Raw genomic sequence first — 15459 nt, forward strand, 5'->3', positions numbered from 1 at the left:
AAATCCACGGGAGGATCCAAAAACCACATGAGATGGAGTAAGTTCAGCACAGTTGATAAAAAGATTCAACAGGTCCAACATACAACAGCATTCGCTCTATACACGCCTTGGAGACCCGGAAGTGTATTTATACACACACGCTAGGTATCCCATTTTATATGAAATTTGTATTTGTGTGGGTTTCTGTTTGCTTGCTTTAGGGTTCTAGGCTTCCTTGAAACAACAAAGCCATTCTATCAGACTCTGCCACTCATGGCTTTGGCCCCGTGACTGTCTTTTCCTACTTGTTTGAAAAAAAAAAAACCTGTGTTGACTGTACTGTGAAAAAAAAAAGAAAAGAAAAGCCCTACTGTTGTAACTGTGCCAAGAAAGTATAAAGAAACAAACCCAGATGCTAGAATTTAAGGCATTTCCTCTGCTCTGTGACCATGTCCTTTAGCTGAAGGTCAAAGGCACATGAAGGGGCTTCAAGGTTCTGCAGCCTTAAGTAGATATTTTTGTCATCCTCTGATTTTATTAGGCATGCTGGCGATACACATTCAACAGGGTAGAATTTATTCAGCAGCATTTAAGGGAAACCCTGGTTATTACTTTCGAGCACGGCTTATTTTAAATTCCTAGTGCTTCTTACTGATAGCCCATGTCCCTTCAAAGTAGCAGTGAGTGAGTGAAGGAAGTCATTTGTGTGCCCATTTCACATTGACTACCTTCTCAGGCCTTGGTGTGCCCATGGGTTGTGATTTATAACACTTTGGGGGACATTCTCTTAGTTTGGATGCTTCAGATCATAGTAAATAACACTGTATTGATTTTATTTCTCTTCATAGGAACCGCTTCACCTGAGATGAATAAGGAAGTGAAATGTGTTTCCTGGTAATAAAAAAAATGGTATCTCTGCCATAGGAAATACAAGGAAATCAACCATTACTCTAAATAGACAGTCATCGAGTGGGTCACCCCATTTGCTGATATGACTTGCACTTGAGTTTTCAGAAACATATTTAAAACAGAAGGAACTTTTGAGGGGGATGGCAAAGGAATCTTGCCGGGATGGTTACAACAGAACTCGGTGGCACAAATGCATGAAACATTGAAGTCAGTGCAGGATTCTGTGAAAAATCCCTCTGAACTGAGCAGTGATGTAACTCTGAGATGTGGTGAAGACTTCAGTGCCATACAATACAGCAAAGTTCTCCCACCAAAAGAATGGCCACACATGGAGGCTTCTCCAAGACAACCTTTCTCCTAGAGAAATGCTTCTCAACCCTCCTAAGGCTGTGACCCTTTCATACAGTTCCTCACGTTGTGCTGACCCCCAACCATAAAACTGTTTTCATTGCTATTTCCTAACTGTCATTTTGTTACTGTTATGACTTATCCTGTAAATACCTGTGTTTTCATAGGAGCCCCCATGAAAGGGTTATTCAACCCCCAAAGGGGTCATGACTCACAGGTTGAGAACCACTGACTTAAGAGAGAGCTGGAACGACCTTGACTCTGAGACTTGGGAGACCCAACACCCTACACTGGCTTTACCTTTACCCCCACTTCTCCTCTCCATATATGGAAAAATGAAGCCAACCGTTTGGAAGCTAATAGTCATTCTTCTCCTGTTTACCAGAATTCTGGAATGTTCTAAATAATTCTGCTGGGAGTCATCACGGTTACCAATGGGTATGCCATCTGATCATGACCCGTGACACTTCTTGTCTATGCAGAGGAGACAAACTTTCTGACTTGTCCCTCTAGAAATGTCAACAGAGGGAAGACAGTATTCAACTTTATCTGTTGTGTTTCCTTCGCTACTCAGCAGGGCCAGCTTTGCTGGCATGCGGGAAGCAGATAGACAACATAGTTTCATAGCCAATCTGGGTGTGGTTGTCCTAGTGATAAGGGAAATGAAAGTGGAAGGGGTTTGAATAATATTTATTCGAAGAGTTATAGCTTGTTCCTTCTCCCTCAGATGTTTACCAAGTGTATGAATATCATACCAGCTCTTGAAAAGAATGGCTGGAATGTGTGTATGGCAGAGGTTAGCAGGGAATCCATGATCATCAAAGAGGAGCTGAACTTGTAGGAAACTTGTAACCAGGCACTACAGCACCATTAACCAGCTTTGGATATTTAACAGCACATGTGTGGATGCAGACACACACACACACACACACACACACACACACACACACACACACCACACACACACACACACACACACACACACACACACACACACACACACGGTAGAGCTAATGAGATGATCACATTGATTTCCAAGTATGACCCATCAGCCACAGATATACATTTGTCCTTACATACATGTTTAATCCCTACTGCAGTCGAAGGACTCCCAGGAGCATTTAGCAGACATGGACCCAGGCAGAGAGACACAAAGGAATTTGCAGATAACATTTTGGAGTTCCACGTCACACCAAGGTATATAACAAGACTGCAGCATAATTTCATTTGCAGCATTCCTGATGGCCAGAGACAAGCTGGCTCTCAACAGGAAGGCATTTAGAAGATTCCAGTTTGATTAGCAAGCAGAGCGCCAGCACTGGGAGTGTGTACATCTTACTTTCTCTTCCCTACAGCAGAGATAAACATCGCCGTAAATGTCATGTTCGAAGTATCCAGGCAGTTTAAAAACCTGACTGGTTACCTGGACCTGAGTCAGACACAACCGAGGACAGGAGATTCTCTATTTCACACTCCAGGGAAGGGCGCAAGGTCCCCTGAGGTCAAAGCGCCCAGGACGACCACCATGAGACAGGTCACCAGGTTTCAAGTACACTTGGAGGAACCATTTGAACATCTGCACAACCTGCAAACTGCACCAACCCAGTCAGTAGTACCTTCTCACATCTACTGCTGCGAAGACACACACTGTTGGTGTTTTTAAAAAGCTCTTCAAGGCAGACTGTACTTGCTTTTCTTCAGACAAAGCTTGTGAAGAGTAAATAACAATCTTCAATGTAATATAAATACATAAATAGGACTGGGACCTCTTCCAGACACCCGGACCTGCCTTTCCAGCAGGCTCAACCAGTGTTCTTGACAACTTTTTTTTTTTAATTTTCTGCCCTTTGAACAGCACAACTCCACATTTTTAAGAGAGAAATAAAACCCATTTTGTTTTCTAAACTCGATGAAAGGAAGAAAAACATACCAAACACACAAACAACATAACATTGATGATGCTACTGGTTCATAGGACCAGCAAACAGCTTTCCTCTATTTCATAAAACCTGCTTTTTTTTTTTTTTTTTTTATCTTCAGGCAAATATATGGGTACATTAAGAGAAAGCGGTATCTTGAAACATTATTAAATTCCTGTATTGTTCTCTTGTTATTGGAACAGGAAAAGAAGGGCCTCTGATAAGCAGAAAACACCGTACTTGCTTTTCGGGAAATAAAAAAAAAAAAAAAGCAACCAAAATAAAAAAGACTTCCAGGGACAGAGCAAAGAATGAAAAGTTTCCCTACCCCTCGGAAAACTAGGAAGTTGTCGGCCAGAAACAAAGAACACATCCTTGATTCAGGGGAACATTCCAGCTCCTGAAAAACCACCCAAACATTCATCTTGTGTTAATGCCTTCCCTTCCCCGGCTTTACAGTCACCACTTATGGCTGTCACTTCCTCCTGATGCCAAAAAACACTGAGCAACAGAGGTCACAAATCAAAAGCAGGAAGGCGCCCTATAAAGGAGAATGTCCAGGGCTTCAGAGGCATCGGCAACCCACGGGAGCCCTCCGGACTTGGTCTTAGAGCCTCTACACCATTCAGAGAAGAGCCTTGCACCCCTCCAAAGAAATCATCCGAATACCCCAGGCTACCATATGCTTAGCGGAGTACAACAGGTACTAGGGATGGAATCAAACTTTATCAGAACATTTCTAAACTTTTTTCAGAACCAAAGGTTGAATGTCAATGAACTCTGAAATGACTTTCTTGAAAAAGTTCCACCTTTCACAAAGAGGACAGAGGCATCAGTCAGTACCAGAGGTAAACATAGCACATCGATGAGTCACAGAAGGGCTTTTAAACCAATTGAAATTCAGTTCAGCGGGTGTTTTTTTGTTGTTTTGGGTGCATGAGTGTCTGTCTCCCTGAACTACCGTGATCAGCACCACTGTAATCTGTCTCTGCTACTGCCTGGGTGAACATCTATCTCCCTGGAGTGTAAGAAAATGTATAAAGAGGGAAACATGAGGCTGGGGTTCTGAAGCTGACAAAAACCTGAAAGAACAGAACGGGACGATCATACACGAGAAGGACAAGCGTAGCAGCCCTCACTTTTTTTTTTTTTATCCACATAAGGTTGATCCACGTGACTTTTGGCTGCACGTGGAAGAAGCTAGCTTCGCACAGATGTCCGCTTGGGTGAAGTTGTATGCATTCAACCCGGCGCCCTTTCATTGAGAAAGATTTTTTCTTTTCCATTTTCATTCTTTAGGAAAAACGAAACTCTTCTATACTCAAAGGAGCCTTTCCCACTCAGATGACCTCTTAACCAAGATACTAATATATAATACTGACATTATATTAATATAAAATAGTTATATAAAATTCAAGATATATATAGTACTGGCAAACCTGGAAAAGCATAAAACAAGTCTACCAAAGAACCCTTACCTACCCTGACAGACCATAAGGATATTTGCAATCATCAGTTTTTTGACTGAAGACAGATTCTTGCTAAAGTCACTGTGCTCCCAAACTCAGGCTTGAACTTGCTTTCAAGGACTGTGCTCACCCCCCCACCCCCCAACCCCTGCCCCCGCTCCTGTCTCTCAAGTAAAAAGAGCAAATATAAGTTGTCAGGCTTGAGTGAAGTGTCCACAGTCCCTGATAATGGCTTGCAAATACTAATCACAGTGGTTAATGGGGTTTGAAGGGCGCAGGAAACCTGTGGTGATTCACACCCTTTGGTTGATGGAGATGACCCAGCTCCAGCTCCGGGCAGCCCCAGGCACTGCGGGCTGACTCCTACTTTCCTGAGGACCTCAGCGAGTGCTGGTCACTCAGCTATCTGTGTGGCCGCTCAGAGGGCTGCGATTCCATATCCTTTGCTCCTCTCAGGAAAACCCTTTTGTGTGTGGACCAGGGTTCAGCTGGACACAGCTGGGCCAGGCAGCCACTCGGCAGCTCCGTGTGTGACAGAGCACAGGCTTGAGCCCTGGGAATGCCTGAGAGGTCACCTCCAGCCAAGTCAGAAACCACACACACAGGAGGGACTACCTGAGAGAGAAAGCTGCAACCTGCTGAAGTCAGGCGTTAGTTAGCTCAACTTCTGGAAATGCCAAGTTTAAACCTGGTTCTCAAAGAACATCATTCCCCTAGCTAATGAGGCCAGGATGCTTTTTTATCCTTTTAGCAACGATAATTGATGCATTTTTTAAAAATGTGCATGGTGTACACTGTTAAATAAAACATATCCATGTGTAGCAAAAGCTGTGCTCCACTATGTCTGGTGTGGCATGAACCTGAAGTTGGAGATGAAAAAAAAAAAAAAAGCGATAGGCACGTGTTTGGTTGAACTGAGCACATCTTAGGACAGAAGAGGTGGCTTGGAAGCGAAGAGTTGTGTCTGTTCTTAAAAAACAGAAAAAGAATCCAGGAATGGTACAGGACCTCAGAGCACTTACCTATAGCACGCACTGGGAGAGCGCTGTTCTAACGTAAACATGGAAACTCATTTTACACTAACTCCTTCCTGTACTCCCAGTGCGGCGGAACAAAATTTTCCTCGTTCCCTTACCCACCCATGCTTCTCGGAGCAACAGAGACGAAATATTTAGTCAGGACTTTCTCCTATCTCGATGGAGGGGCACAAGAATCCACAACCCCCAAAGGCAGGTCGCTGGCTAACACCCCACAGCTAAGGTGCAGGGGCACAATTCAAGCAGCTGCTCCCTCCCCCTGGTCTGAGGCCAAGTTCCCCAGTTTCCTGTTTTTATTTCCCAGATACTTGACACTGGTTTCCGCCTTTTGGTAGCCCTTTCTATTTTGCTTGTATCACTTATCAGAACATCAAAACAGCAAAGAATTCAAGCATGTTTTTAACAATAATTCTTCCCAAAAAATCTGTACCTGTAATAGACAGCTTTCGATTTACACATCAACCTAAGTTAAGAAGTCTAAAAGTTTCAAACATTTATTTTGACTCTGTTTTCTTTCCCTTTTACACTGTTGGAATAAAAGAGGAAATAGAGGTTAAAGTCAGTTAAAGATACACACACACACACACACACACACACACACACATGCACGCACGCGCACACACATACACACACAAACACACACCCCTCTTCATATATAAGCATTTATTTTCCCCAAATGAAAAAGCAGAGTGATTCTAACTAGACAGAAGTTCACTGAGTTCTACAAACGTGCAGTCTTATTAATGGTGCTTTGTGATGTTTTATTTGCAAGTTCTTTATCATAAAGTTTGTATAGTCTTTAAAGAACAGCATACTGTATTAGCCACTCATGGTTGTCTTTACAAAAAAGGAAGCAGTGATACAGATTTAAAATTGCATAATGGCCTTATTGTCTTAATAAGCAGAGTAAGTATTTGTAAATGGCATTTGAGTAGCCAAAGGGAGAGCCATCCGGGACCCTGATGGTAATGAGGTCCTTGCTGCCATCTGGAAGGTGAGGATAATGTGCTTTTCACTTGGCCACAGGAAGAGCTAGCAGTTCCAAAGCTGATAAGCAATATTAATTGGGTTCCTTTAAAATTTAAATTTAAGACAATTTCTATGAGTTAAAGCAACATGTTCATAAGCATAGCCCAGCATGGCTTTCAGGTCTAATTATCTGAAGAAAAATAGAATCTAGTTTTAATAGTTTTAATGAAGAACCTGACTTAGCAATTAGAATCTAAATACCAAAGTCCTAAAGCTGAGAAGGTAAGGTCCCTGAATTACAGCTGGCATTAGTGTCTGGATAAACATGTGTGTTGAGTTTATCCTTTTAGGGGGGAACATATATATATATATATCTTCATATATATATATGCTCATATATATGTATATACATATAGCATCATCAATGAATGTATTTGCAGCAGTCTGAAAAGGCCGAGTGTCTCCTAGATGCCATAAACCTCATCAGACATACAGGATACAGCCCATGTCTATCCTCTTGTGAATAGAATAATAGTCATGAATTGTTAGAAGAGCCTTGTAAGTTTAACTGTGCTAAGTCAAGTTCTTGAATAACCAGCAGTCACGTAAAACTATTTCTATGCCCTGTGAGTTAATAACCATAATGCTATTGTTTCTAATAGTCAATAATACATTAGACAATATTTGGGGGCACTGATGTGTAATACCATGTAGGATATGTCCGTGTTATCTACACCAAAATCCAAGGACGTGAGGTTTTTAGATGTATCTCTACTGCTCTGTGAGGATCAGACAGGTAAGTTACACAAAAGGTCACCTCTAGTACACACAGCTCAGTTTCTCCAGAATCTAACTTCAAGGTTTATTTTGTCCTTTAGTTTGTGGTCCTGTACATACTAACATGAATAGTAGTAGAGGTGATAATAATTTTCTACATTTACTTATTGTATGTGCGTGCGTGCGTGCGTGTGTGTGTGTGTGTGTGTGTGTGTGTGTGTGTGTGTAGACAACTTGTAGGTCAGTTCTCTCCTTCCATCACATCGGTTCTGAGGACGAAACGCAGATCAAGCATCCTTACCCACTGAACCATCTTGAAGCCCATTAACAATACTAACAACAGGTAAAATGCCCTTCTCACTGCATTTTAATTTCTTTTAGCACTTACTTGGAAGAAATCTTTAATTGCACGGTGAGACCACTGTGCACTGGTATTTCAAGTATAGCAATTCGAAGCCTACGCTTTACTTGGAAAAACAAGGCAGAAGTCGCTCAGAGTTGGTCCAGTGATTAAAGACACAATGTTCTCTTGGGGCAGCATCACGAATCTGTCTCTCTGGGGAGGGAAGTAGATCTGTATAAACAGGCTCCCCTTTTCAATATGGGGAAAGCCAGCAGGAGCCCTTTCTGCTGGGGCGTGTGGGGCATGCACAGCCCCCCTGCTTGTAGGTGAGCCCTGGTCAGTCAAGAGCTCTGAGGAAACCAGAGACACCAGGCCCTCCCTACGGATGTAGCCCCCGGAGGAAACATGCAGGGGAGAAGAGCAGGACTTCTTCCACCTTCCCGGTGCTTGTGTGCCTTCTTATTGCAGCTGGAAGCGTCTCCATCAGGTGGTCCCAAGGGCAAGAGAAAGGAGGGAATTCTATGCACTGCCTCACCTGAGGGATAAAAATTAACGCTACGCACCGCACTGGGCTACCTCATTTCTCTGAGGGTGTTTCCTGTGAGTACCCCCAACTTCTACCTCATAGGCACATTCAAAAAAATGTTTTTGAGAAAGTTCTATCAAAGTACACAGTGCAATGTTGCTTTAAAAATACTAGTTAAGTTTTGTTTAGCGACAAACGTTACAAATGGCACCCAGAGAGAGCCACAGAGGACAGCTTGTACTGCGGTCAAGAGACTGGGAGAAAGATAACCATCGGAATAAAATCAACCTTGGCACCTGACCCTGCAGGGGAAGAGGGTGAAAGAACACGTCAAAGAAAGCCTAAAAATGCGTTAGAAAGCGACAACCTCATTTCCTCAGCCAGAACTGAAATAATACATTTAGTTGAAAGTCAATGCTCTGACGTCCTTAAAAATCCAAAAAAAAAAAAAAAAAAAAAAAAAAAACCAGAACAAAACAAAAACCAACAAGCAAACAAAACCAGAAGGGAAGGTGTCCGACTCTGTGTCAAAATCAGGTTGGCTCCAGAGAAAACAGAACCACACAACCTAAAAACCGAACTTCCATTCGCTTTCGGCGGCAGCAGGAAAATAAATACAGAGAGGAAACTCTGTATAAACGGAGTCTGTCTTAGGGCACTTACAGCACATCTTTTGTTAAAAAGTGAAACTCAGACTTCCCCCCTGCTTGAGCTGGTGTATGCTCCTGCACCCATAAAGCCATCCAGAAGAAGTCCTTCGCTGATGGTGCAGCAGAGTGGATCTGGGGAGTCCGGGGGTGCAGCCGGCGGCATGGGCACACTCGGCACCCACACAGCACCTCCTGCATGACCAGGCCCAGGGAGGAAGACTCGAGAGCTAGGCAGTGGATCTAAGGAAAGGGAACAGGCCCCTGAAGGCACAGCTGTGAGTGCCAGCAGAGGGGAGGGCTCTTCTGGATCCCGATCGATCGATCGATCGATCGATCGATCGTCTAGGACCATAATCCGGTAATCACCTCTTTCCAGTCATTTCCTTATCTCAGGATTTCTGCTTTGAACCAGCGCCCCATCTGTGGGATGGGCTGCCCAGCTCTCATGCCAACAGTCCTACCAACTTTAAGGAAAGCAAAACAAAGCCACCGAGCCGACTAATCACTTAACAGTCAGCTCAAGTGATGTATCCCATGCTGCCATTCTGGTGCCAACAACTCAGTTAAGAGCAGCCATGACTAGGACTCATTCCCTCTGGCACTGTTTTTCACTGGACAGGTCCTTTTATATCACTTCCGGTGGGCTAACCACTCTTTCTCCTCTATTATGCCCAACCCTGTTACATTAATCTTCTAAAAAAAATGGTCCACGTGCTCATATCATTGATGTACTCCAAAGTCATGGAGGATACCACATTCTCGTCACCCTTACGTCCACTTCAGATCTCCAAGCCACCCCCTGAGTTTTAGATCCATCACACACATCTTCCCTGGATTCTCCATGGATACATCAAACACAGCAAAACAAACCAATCTTCCATGGAGCGGCTCTCATTGTATGCCACACTTCGCCAACGACCCCTGTGTATAAGCCCCCTAAAATCTATCTTGACCACCATCCACTCATCATTTACTCTTACAGGTACCCCCCAAATCTGAGAGTTTTCCCCTTCTGTATCCATTCACATCTGCCAACAAAGCCCACCCATTCAACCAATTCCAAGGACTGTCAATACCATCTTTTCTGTCCAAGCTTGCTCTTACACCCCCTACTTCTGTAGACCTACTCAACGCATTTCTCAGAGTTAAACTCAATTCCAAGTTCCTCCACTAAACCTCCTTCCACAGCAGTTTCTTTGTCCACTCAGTACAAGACAGGGATACCAAACATCGCATGTCCATACACAACTGCCCGCCTTTCTTCAATCAGCAAAAGGGTACACATGACTTTTTTTTACATGACTCCCAAGTACTTGCAGCTAAAAATCAAGGAGTCATTTCTAAAACCCCATGTCTCTGTCTCCTTTTCCAAAATGTTTACTGTGCAACGCCAAATATGCTGTATAACCTATACTATTCTAAAAGCCCATTTAATATGTGATAAGAAGCCTACTCCAGAATCCATTTTATAGATCGCTCTTTAGCCAAGCAGTGTGAACTGGGATGTTTCCCTACCATCTCCTAACGGGGTCATTCCTCTTTTTTGAGAGGTCTTCTTCCAGGGGTGCTTCCTTCCCCTACGTAGAAAACAGACCTTGTTCACTTGGAGTGTGTGCATTCAGAGTATATCACAGTGCAGCCTTATTGCGTTCTATCTGCAAGCCTTCTCAGGACCTCCTCCTGATCACTCTTTATTGTTAGTTGTCATATTGTCCCTGGGGTCCTTTGCAGCTCAGATGTGATCCAGGGATCCTATTCCCGGAGTAATTCTTTGGTCGCCTCCTCTTTGTCTCCTATAAGCTACCTACATAAAATCTTGCTCTTATTGGCCAATTTTCCTAGTGTAAGCCACACGAATTCTCCGTTCAAAAATGGCATTCTTTAGTTCAGGTGGTTCTCAGTTCTAAAATCTACCATTATGCAAACAGACTCTACCCTCTATTGTTGTGGAATGTTATTTTAACTAGGCAAAGATGTGCTACATTTGTTTATGCTGTGGAATATTACTTGAACTATGTAAAGATGTGCTACATTTTGTTTGTGCCGCATTTGTTTAATTATGAAAAAAATGTGTTGTATTTGCTTCACCTTGCCTGCCTAAGGTACCTGATTGGTCTAATAAAGAGCAGAACGGCCAATAGCTAGGCAGAGAAAGGACAGGCGGGGCTGGTGGGCAGAGAGAATAAATAGGAGAAATCTAGGCTAAAAAAAAGGGGGGGGGGACAAGAGAAGAAGGAGAGAACAAGGGACATACCCAAGGCAAGAAGCCAGGCAGCCAACAGCCAGTCAGACATGAGACAGTGAATGGAACTTATACAGAAAGAAAAGATAGAAAGCCCCAAGGCAAAAGGTAGATAGAAAGAAACAAGTTACTTTAAGTTAAAAGAGCTAGCCAGAAGTGAGTCTAAGCTAGGCTGAACCTTTCTAATAAGAAGTCTCTCGCCGGGCGGTGGTGGCGCACGCCTTTAATCCCAGCACTCGGGAGGCAGAGGCAGGCGGATCTCTGTGAGTTCGAGGCCAGCCTAGGCTACCAAGTGAGTTCCAGGAAAAGGCGCAAAGCTACACAGATAAACCCTGTCTCGAAAAACAAAAAAAAAAAAAAAAAAAAAAAAAAAGAAGTCTCTGTGTCTTGTTTTGGGAGCTGGTTGGTGGTCCAGAAGGAAAAGCCTGGTACACTCTATCACATCTTAAGCTATTAATTCTAGGTCATTGTTACTTGACCGTAAGATATCTATAGTATTCCAACTATCAAGCTTCTATCACTCTTAATGACTTCATTAGACATAAGTCCAAGATCATCTTTCAGGTTTACATGTTGAACAATAAGGAGGGATCCCCCGCCAATTACTCCTCAGAAAAGGGAAATCCCCTAATCTGGAGTTCTTGAAATGATCTCAAATATTATAGAATGTCTTATTTTGAATAACAGCATTTAGCCTTCAATAACCTCAGTCAATTCTACCTTTGGATTAGATGAAGGCCTTCTGACAAAATTAGCTAATTTTTTTTTAAGTGAAGGAATTTAACTAGATACAGTACCTACTATGGGGATGATCTCAATGTAAGGGAAGACAGACGTCACAAATAGCCATCATAGAATCACTTTTTCAAGTCATTACACAGGTCATGAACACATGCCTAATTCATTACATATGACTGTCCTAGTTGTACGTGAACAGCAGGTCTGGTGACCAAACTTTTTTTTTTTTTTTTTTGGTTTTTCGAGACAAGGTTTCTCTGTGTAGCTTTGCGCCTTTCCTGGAACTCACTTGGTAACCCAGGCTGGCCTTGAACTCACAGAGATCTGCTTGCTTCTGCCTCCCCAGCACTGGGGTTAAAGGCATGTACCACCACCACTACCCAGCAAACTTTCTTACTGAAACTGATAACATCTCAAACAACCTAGAGGGCCGTGAAGAGGCCACGCCCAGGAACAGGGCGTTAGTTAAGTGACTGCCACGTGGCCGAGTGACAGCCATTGCAGAGCACTGGGAATACTGGAAAAAAGCAGTTTCATAACTGTAAGAATGGCAAGAAGTGACAGAGCTAACCTGCCACATTATTTCATATAACCTGATTTTAAAAAAATATGGATAAATCAGCCGATTATCAGTCATGTAACCAAATCATCTATAACCCTAGGTGTTTACAGGATGGTTAACCTTGTAAACATATCTATACGTTAAAATTCCAATGAACAAGGTACCAACATAAGGACTGGGGTGAATGTTATTGACTACTCTCTGTAGTGATAAAACTTTAAGTCAGACTGGGGAAGGAGAGAAGGCAGCCCACAGGATCAACTAAGCAGGGCTCATAGGGGCTCACAGAGACTGAGGCAACAAGCGTGGACCTTGTGAGGTCTGACCCAGGTCCTCTGCATCTATGTTATGGTTGTGTAGCTCGTTGTTCTTGTGGGGACAAGGTGAGTGGAAGTGGGGGGTGTCTCTGACTCCTTTGCCTGCTCTTGGGACCCTTTTCTTCCTACTGGGTTACCTCATCCAGCCTTAATAGGAGGATATTTGCCTAGTCTTACGTAACTTGTTATGCCGTGTTCGGTTGATATCCCTTGGAGACCTGCTCTTTTTTGAAGGGAAACAGAAGAGCAAGGGATATGGGGGAGAGGAGAGATAGGGGAGTACAGAGAGGGGTGGAGAGAGGGTAAGCTGTGGTCAGGATGTGATGTATGAGAGAATAAATAAGTAAATAAAAAAAAAAAAGTCGTAGTAAAGCCCTTGCCTAGCACGCATGAGGCCCTGCCTGGGTTCAATTACCTGGACCACAAAATACTACCATTAATAATAATTCATATTTCATTTCTAATATTTTCCTCTGTAGTCGCTCAATGATTAAGTAGTTCTGGTAAATATAAAGAGCCGTATTATTTTATAGGTTATTATAAATGCCTTATTATTTACAGCAGTTTAATAAATCCAATACATTGTAAATGTAATACATTCCAGAAGCGTCAGTCCTGCTCTACGTCCCCAGGGGCTTGAATTTTGGATGCTGAAATCCTTGTTATTCCAAACTGCGTGTTTTGTCATTCTGACAAATGGCAACATTCTAAAGGAAAAAGGTGAATTTAAGACCGTCTCCTCTTAACACTTTTTTTTCTCATTTCCCCCACAAAGAAGAACCTTGGGCCGAGGGAAAACTCAGTGACGGTCAGGTAGAGCTGACATCCAGGCCTCTCTCCTCTTTAATTTTTTGTTGTGAACTCTAGTACTAAGCTCTGGGTACTTCTCTCGGGATTTCCATGTTTACAAATACATTTTCAAGTCACCCATTGCTTTTTTTTACTAGGCTGTGTTACGAACAGACAAAAATGTCTGGGCCATATTAGCGTAATTTTCTTGTTTCTTTAATGTGATTTCTGACTTCTCTGCAGAGGTGAAATGTCTCACAATCCATTCATACCTGCCCGATCGTGGCTCCTGGCAAAGTTAACCTTCGCTTTCAATGTAAAGGCACACTTCTCTCCTCTGAGGCACTCTTCCTTTCTGCCAGATGAGCCATCTTTCTAATTAGCAGAGCCCCACGCTAGGGTCAATCAAGCAGAATGGACCTGGTGACAACAGATGCCGATCCCAAGCACACCACTCATGAAATCATCCATTATGCAGAGGTGACCTAGGCCAGCTGGCACAAGGTGGTACCTCGCTCACAAGATGACAGCATACCATCCCACACTTCTGGGAAACACACACACACACACACACAACACACACACACACACACACACACACACACACACCTCAAATCAAATCAGTCCCTAAGACACTTTATGAATCTCAGGACTCTATAAGGTGCTTGCCTGTGTTGGTTCACACGCTATCACTGTTAAGAGTTACACAATGCTGAGGCTTATAGTTAAGGAAAAACCCACGCTTACCTTCAATCCTCTTTAAAGCGGAAAGGCACATATCCTTCCTTGGAAACTCAAAGGGATTGTTGCAGGTTCGGATGGTGTCACATTCACACTTCCCGTTGATGATATTGCAGCCCGAGACGAGATTTTCATTGCATGGTTCAAAACCGAGCAGCTGGTCATCATCCCAGTCCTCATCTGGAAAACAATGACCCAGAGAATGGTTTGCTCACATGCTTCCTTCAAGGGCCTTGGGATCAAACACACACTGGGATGTCAACACGAGCTTCTGACTGTGAAGCCTTCACTTATGAAAGGCAATTTAGGCTGAAATTGTACGCACAAATACAACATAACCTCCTCTTGGTCACTGGGAAGCCTGGAATATAGCCACACATGTGGAAATTAAATAGTCACATACCCAAACATTTGTGACCAACATCCACGACGCCCATGTGCCACACACCAAGTATGATCCCGAAAAATACTGAATTGGGGGAGCAAGGCTTTGGAGATAGTTCAGTAGAGTGCATTGCCGCACACATGGGAGGGCCTAGAAAGCCAAGGGTGTGGCTGTTATAATCCCAGTGCTGAGGAGGAGGTGACAGGAAGATCCTGAGGAGTTGTTGGCCAGTCAGCCTAGCTGAATGAGTGAGTTCCACAGACCCTTTCCCAGAACAAAAAAAAGGTGGATGGTGTCCGAGGAATGACATCCAAGGTTGTTCTCTGTTCCATGTGCATAGGCGTCCAACACACACACACACACACACACACACACACACACACACACACACACACATTTAAATTTTGAAACAAAGCTTCTTCAACTTTCATATTCATTAGGAGTATATATGAGTTACACTTGCCAATCTCAGAAGAAAACTTAGGTTAACTTTTCTCTTACTGTAGACCACAATACACTGAGGCAGCTAATAAACATCAAACATCAGATACCACTGAGAGAAAGGAATGAAGTCTGTGGAGACCCACAGAGGCTTCCATTTGAGACTTTACTCAAGGTCAGAGAATCTGGGCTTGCTTTACCCAGCAAGGCTGCATAAGGAGATGATTTGGTCACTGGCATGTTTACCACGTGTTTGGAAGGGGCTATACTTGGCTGTACGGTGTGCTTTGATCTAGCAAGGGGAGGTCCTTTGCCTCT

The 15459-nt window shown here is 43.3% G+C and overlaps 1 protein-coding gene across 2 annotated transcripts in view; it reads right to left on the bottom strand.

Annotated features, from left to right (window-relative positions):
* Positions 1–15459, bottom strand: part of Crim1 (cysteine rich transmembrane BMP regulator 1) — a 184090-nt gene that overhangs the window by 128922 nt on the left and 39709 nt on the right. For both annotated transcript variants that reach the window (XM_028873364.2, XM_028873372.2), the window contains exon 2: positions 14322–14495. In XM_028873364.2, the coding sequence (XP_028729197.1) occupies positions 14322–14495 (174 nt within the window). The remainder of the gene's footprint in view (positions 1–14321; positions 14496–15459) is intronic.

Source organism: Peromyscus leucopus, chromosome 22 (genome assembly GCF_004664715.2).
Source record: "Peromyscus leucopus breed LL Stock chromosome 22, UCI_PerLeu_2.1, whole genome shotgun sequence".
Classification (NCBI taxonomy): domain Eukaryota; kingdom Metazoa; phylum Chordata; class Mammalia; order Rodentia; family Cricetidae; genus Peromyscus; species Peromyscus leucopus.